At 43.3% G+C, this 6,736-nt stretch overlaps 1 protein-coding gene across 1 annotated transcript; it reads right to left on the minus strand.

Annotated features, from left to right (window-relative positions):
- Positions 1–3,212: 3,212 nt before the first annotated feature.
- Positions 3,213–5,965, minus strand: LOC131680438 (uncharacterized protein K02A2.6-like). Its single transcript, XM_058961153.1, has 3 exons — positions 5,928–5,965; positions 4,223–4,929; positions 3,213–4,180 (listed from the first exon to the last, which is right to left on the minus strand). The coding sequence occupies exons 1-3, from the start codon at positions 5,963–5,965 to the stop codon at positions 3,213–3,215; spliced, it is 1,713 nt and encodes a 570-aa protein (XP_058817136.1).
- Positions 5,966–6,736: the final 771 nt, after the last annotated feature.

Consider the following 6,736-nt stretch of genomic DNA (forward strand, 5'->3'; position numbering starts at 1 on the left):
AAACGAAATATTTTCGATTCGACTAGTCTTTCAAAAATGTTGCAATTACAACGTGCCACCTGTTTATAGATTTCAAAGCCGCATATGATACAATCGATTGAGATCACCTATGGGATCTAATACACGAATATGGGTTTCTAGCTAAACCGACATATTTGATCAAATCAACTATGGATCGAGTGATGTGTTACGTCCGAGTATCGGGGACACTATCAAGTTCTTTTGAAACTCAGGAAGGACTATCTAATGTTTAATATCTTCGGGAAAAAATACGGTAATAAATGGTAATAAATATGTACACGAGAGCAAGAGGTTCCAAAGGAAGAAACATTACACCTTATGCTCATATGCTCGGTTCTAAACCAAGAGGCGTGATATAGGATCATGTCAATCATCATTTCAACACTCTAATAACCAGACCTCGAAAGCGAAATTTCCATCTCGTTACATCTTAGCAGTTTAGAAAATATTGCAAACTGCTATTTTTTTTGGGCTATCTAGACTACTATATTACTACTACTGCATTTAGATGCGACCAAAGTTGAATTTTCTACGACTAAAAAGTCGGTGCAAGTACTACAAAACACTGAAAATTACAATTATGTGGAAGAATTTAAATCTATCGTGAATAACCATGAATGATATAACCTTAAATAATTTGTATGTGAGCGAAACATTTCTAGAAGACCGTTGATAGTTTCTCGTGTAAGGATCAAAAATATCTTCACAATACAATACAGAAAATTTATCTTCACTGGATTTATTACGAAATTAGTATGTATATGAGCGAGACATTTCTAGACTATTGCTGATAGTTTTAACTCAATGAGCTATTATATCTTCATATATAGTTCAGAAAATTTTTCTTATTTTCAACTCCGGTTTGTTATTTGGCCGAGTCTCATATACCAATCGACTGCGTGTGTTTTTTTGTTTTTGTTTTTAGAGGATAGCAAAAAACTTCCAAAAAAGCCCTGAGGCTGCAGGGAAAATATATTAAACTGTAACGTCTCAGGGAGCTGGTTTGTGTTGCCACCCGACTCGCCAAAAACCACTACTCTTGCCTAAAACCTGAATCCTGCCCGGCACTACCTTACGGCATTACTTCGGGGAGGGGGTTTTTATGAGCATAACACCCACTCTAATTCCACTACTTAGCAGTTAGTGCCTTCAGTAGGGTTACAGCACTACTCCTCGACGGTGGTGTGTTCTGCACCATCAACACAGACTGGCAATTTCTACATGGTAGTCGGAAAGCTAGCAGGGGGTCGAAACTTTATGCTCTTCCCCTACGAAGACAATCTGGGCGGCAAACTTCAGAGTGTCTAATTTACCTAGCCCTTCGGCTCCCTTGTGCCACTCTGCACCGAAACTTTCTTCTCGTACCATTCAGCGCCACTTACTCGTTCAGCTCCCGACTTGTTCGCAAATTACTCGGTCCAGTCCCCAACGATGGATCTGGCCTACTCCGAAGGAGAATTCCTAGGCGAGACAGGTTCTCCCGATACCGGGCGGTACATTTCTCCCGATGCCGATGTTCGTTTCCGTGAGTCAATTAGCTCCCCGCTTTGTTCCGATCTACTCGATGTAGCCCCAGCGATGGACCTAGCCTACTCTACGGACCAGCCAGTAGGTGCTAAGGTCCATCCAGCGATTCCGGCGGAGCGTAGCTTCTGGTTCACTGGCGCCCCAATGATCCATTGCTAGCTATTCGACGCGGTCTGATCCCCGGCTGTGCATCTACCCTACTCACGAGCTATCCGGTAGGGTGTTAAGGTCGGTCCGGCGATTCCGGTTAAGTCTGACGTCCGTATCACTGGCGCCCAGATGACTCGAACCCAGTTCTACGTTGCGTACTACTCAACTGATCCCCGGCGGGGGACCTAATCTACACCAACGGATAGTTCCCCGGCGGCGGAATTTCTCGCGAATCCCAATTTGTAATTTAACGGCGACTTTCTAGCCAAGGGCGTACTTTGTTGGTCCCTTCGCCACTTCCTCTGCATCTCGAAGAGTATACTCGTAACCACTCTATTTACAGCGTCCCAGGTATGCTCGTCGTGGCACGTCTCTTTAACGATACTGTCAACTATCACACCCTACGAAAACTTCTCAGAACCTAGACCACGTGTTCCTGCGTCTTTGCACGTTTACACACTCCGGGCAAAGGAGTGCCGAAGCATGTCCAAACCGGTGCAAGTACTTCCGGCAGCATCCGTGCCCGTACAAAATTTGCATCAAATGTAAGTTCACCTCTCCATGTTTCCTATGCACCCAAGCTGTCACATTTGGGATTAGTCCTCAGCCATAGTGATGCATTTTCGGGATCATGCCGGCGAGAACGCGTACTAACTCCGACGATATTGTTCTGTAACCACTCGCGACTCGTACGGGCATCAGCCGGAATGTCCTGTTCAGCTTTTCACCTCATATAGAACCTCATATCGAAGTATCGATGACGAAACGGTAAATAGCATACGTCTCGTGCTGCTTCTCGGACACCTGACGTTTGGCATGATTCTCGCTATTGCTTTTGTTGCCCTCGCCGAATTTTCGCAAGCGTAGTCGACGTGGTTGTTGAAACTCAACCAGTCGTCGGTTATCACTCCAAATTACTACAGTGCACAGTGGTCCCAAAGAGCAAAAAAGGGGCTTTTAGATTGCATCAAAACTGTTGACTATAGTAATGTGGTGTTTATGAGAAAGTTTCTTGGAATGGAACTCCCCTTCTTTATGTCTTATCGAATTGATGATTAATCCCCCTAGTAGTGAGTTGCGAAATTTATTTTCTTCAATAATTCAGATAGATAAACACTTACTTCAGCAAACTAGTGGAGACACTCATTGCAAACATTTTACCTGAAGACTTGAACTCTCTAGCTTTTATGCTTTTTGAGATATAGGGCATAATTTGTGAAAGGCCCCTTAAAGGCAGTTTTTAAATCATAAGTTTTCTTCTAGATTTTTTCCACTATATAAATGTTCTAGAACATTGTTTAAACTGTTAAACTGCATTACTTTGCCAAAGACAGAAACTTGATATCGCTAGTGTTGTTTTTATGGCTCAGAGAGAAATCCAATGTACGTCCGCTCAGTACAAAGAACTTTATTTAACTGTCGTTCATAAGGAAATCAACATGAATATACATAAGGTGTGGATAAACTGTATACCCGACTAAAAGCTATTACAACATCCTCTCTTTTCTCTAAAATTAATTGTACATTACATACTCATTAAATTTGCTTGGAAGTTTTGTCTGACGTTTCGGTCTGTTCGCTGCATCTGTGGTATTCTCATTGATGATTGTGCTGCCCATTGTCGTTTCATTCTGACTGTTCCTCGCACTCGTCGCCTTTGCCGCATGGGCTGCCACAGCTGATTGCATTACAACGGGTGTTGTCAGTTCGTTGGATTCCATCTCAGTTGGCTGTGTGATAAGCGGTCTGGTTGACATTTCATCTAAAACGGGAGTGTAAACACATTCGCTTTCCCGTCGAGTGTTTTCGTAATTCGGGCTGTGATTTATAGTTGGTTCTTTACGCGGTTTTATGTTGACCAGATCTCTGCGGTAGTAGGATCCATTTACGTCCACGACATACGAACGATCATTGAGCCGCTCATTCACGATAGCTGGTGTCCAAGATTTGCTATTTTCCGAATGTAGCTGGACATAAACGGGTGAACCAATTTGCAGTACAGGCAATTCACGAGATTTGCGGTCATAATAATACTTCATCTTCCTTTTGTTTTCTAGTATTGCTTCTGGAACGTTGTGCACAATTCGAAGAGCATATTTTTCAGCCGATGCTGGTACTCCACATCTGGTGCTGCGTGAAAATAATCTTGTGACTGGGCTGCTCCCGATTTTATTCGGGATGTTTCTCCAGTGAAGCAAAACGTACCAGATATCCTGATTTGTTTCTTCTGCCTTTTGAATCAATCGCTTCGCTATCTTCACGGCAGATTCCGCCTTGCCGTTGCCTTGTTGGTGGTAAGGGGAAGACGTCGAATGCCTGAAGTTCCATTTGACAGCCATTTCTTTCATTTCCTCATTCACAAAATTGGTTCCGTTGTCTGTGTTTATTATTTGTGGAATCCCGTGACGAGCAAAGTTCATTCTGCATGTTTCGGCAAGTCGCCTGGCAGACATATCCTTTAGGATGTCCAACTCGATATAATCTGAATAGTGGTCAACAGTTACAAGAAACTGATGTTTCTTACTTCGATACATAGCAAAAAATACATCCATGGAAACGATTTGCCACGGGTAGACGGCGATTGCATGACTTTGCATGGGTGGTTTTTGTTGGCTGGGAGCAAATTTCGCACACGTTGCGCATTCTTTTACCACGTCTGTTATCTGTGCGCTCATCCCTGGCCAAAATACGTTTTCTCGGGCAAGTTTTAAAGTTGACTCAATGCCATTGTGACTTACGTGAACTTTATCGATAATACATCTTTGCAGTGTAACAGGAATTACAATCCGATCGTTTCTAAATATGAATCCGTCTTGTGTGGACAGCTCGTTTCGGTACTTGAAGTAAATCTTGGCGACTGAAGGTACTCGGTTAATTGAGTTCGGCCAGCCATTCCGGATAAAATCCTTCACTGCTTGCAATGCTGCATCTTGTTCCGTAGCCTCCATGATACTGTCTAAGCAGCTGTCGGATATGTTCGAGTAAGAACTCATACTACAGTCCTCCAACTGTTTGAAAATTTTGTAGATGTTCAGCTTCCGGAATTCGTCGGATTCACTGTAGTCATCATGAGGTGCTCGTGAGATTGCGTCTGCTACAACATTCTCCTTTCCAGCAACAAACTCTATGCTGAGTTGATAGCGTTGCAAGTTTAAGAGCATGTGCTGCAATCTTTTCGGTGCTGTGAGCAGTGGCTTGTTGAATATGTTGATCAAAGGCTTATGATCGGTCCTGATTGTGGTGCAGGGATTGCCAACGATCAATTGATCAAAACGCACACATGCGAATAAAATTGCGAGTAGTTCTTTCTCTATTTGCGCGTAGTTTTTTTCCGTGGTCGTTAACGTTCTGGAAGCGTAACCCACAACTCCGTCTTTTTGAAATACAGCTACTCCCAATCCAAAACAGCTGGCGTCACATTCGATTATCAGATGTTCACGAACATTGTAGTACCGTAGCGTTGAAATATCGGACACAAGAGATTTAACTTTAGAGAATTCTTCGTCCTCTATAAGTGTCCATTGCCAAGGTGTCTTTACATGTATTAAGCGGCGAAGCTTAGTGAAAGTGGCGCTCAAATTGGGAATAAATCGGCTTAGGTACGTAACCATTCCAATGAAACGATGTAGCTCAGCTCTATTTGAGGGAACGGGATAGTGTTGGATGGACGAAACTTTGGTGAAATCTGGTTGTAATCCTTGTGTCGAGAGAACATGACCGTAAAATTTTATAGATGTCTCGCATAGTTTGAGCTTTGATTTGTTCAATTTAACATTGTTTTGTTTCAAGCGTAAAAATAACTTCTCTAGATTAGCATTGTGGTCACGTAATGCTTCTTCCACGGATGTGCCTCGGCCGTAAACAAGTAAGTCATCTGCTAGGCATTCCACTCCGTCCAATCCTTGAATTATCTCTTGAAGTTTGGATTGGAAGATTTCAGGCGCTGAGGAGATGCCGAAAGGAAGTCTCAGCCAACGATAGCGCCCAAAGGGGGTCCAAAACGAAGTCAATTTGCTGCTTGTCTCATCTAACACCACGTGCCAGAACCCCTTCTTGGCATCAACTGTCGAAAATATTTTTGCTTGACCCAACTCCGGTAAGATTTCGTCCAATGTAACAAACTGGAGGTTGGGTCTTTTTAAAGCTCTATTCAACGGAATGGGATCCAGGCAAATACGAAAGGATTCGAACCCTGCAGGACCGCGCTTAACGAGTAGAATGTTACTCACCCATTCAGTATGGTGACACTCTCTTGTAATGATTCCATCTTTCTGTAGTTGATCCAGTTCTGTTTTAAGGCTCTGCCTAAGCGCAATCGGAACCCGGCGGGGCTGCTGTATTACCGGCGAAACGCTACTGTCGATCTCCAAACTGACTTCTCCGTTGATTTTTCAGTATCCTTCGAACACGTTGCTGTACTTGTTCACGATCCTTTCTGCCTCGATACGGTAGATCTTTAGCATATCTTGCTCACTTTCTTTAGATGATGGTTGGGAAGGTACCAGGCTCACGGAGTTGCAGAATTTAATCAATCCAAACGTCGTGCAAACCTTCAGCGATAGAAGCGGTCTGTGGCTGACGTTAACGACCTGTAGCACGAGAATGTATTTTTTTCCTTGGCATTTGCATGGTAGTTTGACTTGACCCAGTACATGTATTATGCCACCTCCGAAGGCCTGAAGCTTGTAGGGTGATGGTATCAATTCTGGATCTGTTTCTCCGGTCAGTTTACGTAACCAATCGTACCCTATCAAGCTGGTATTGGCACCAGTATCGAGCTCGCAGTTCACTTTTCTCCATCTATCCTTGATTTTTAAAGAAATTTCCGCTAGTACGTTACCACCTTTTTTTGAATTATCAAAAATCTTTCCAATCTCTCCTTCCATTTCGGACTCTTCCGATTGCTCGCCGCTCTCGTCCTCTGAGTCGCTGTCTTCAGAAGTGTCATCATTTATCTTTTTAACTCGACGTAGCTGGTTGCGTTTCGATGCATTCTTCCGGCAAACCTTTTCAAAATGGTTCTTCCCGTTACATTTCT

This window comes from Topomyia yanbarensis, chromosome 2, assembly GCF_030247195.1.
Source record: "Topomyia yanbarensis strain Yona2022 chromosome 2, ASM3024719v1, whole genome shotgun sequence".
Taxonomy (NCBI): Eukaryota; Metazoa; Arthropoda; class Insecta; order Diptera; family Culicidae; genus Topomyia; species Topomyia yanbarensis.

Bases quoted from the DNA above. Each gene is read 5' to 3' on its own strand.
- LOC131680438 (XM_058961153.1), bottom strand. From the start codon at position 5,965: ATGGAATCATTACAAGAGAGTGTCACCATACTGAATGG. The intron at 4,930-5,927 runs GTGAGTAACATT...CACCACAATCAG, and splicing joins AGTGTCACCATACTGAATGG to GACCGATCATAAGCCTTTGA. The intron at 4,181-4,222 runs GTAAGAAACATC...ACCACTATTCAG, and splicing joins ATTTTTTGCTATGTATCGAA to ATTATATCGAGTTGGACATC.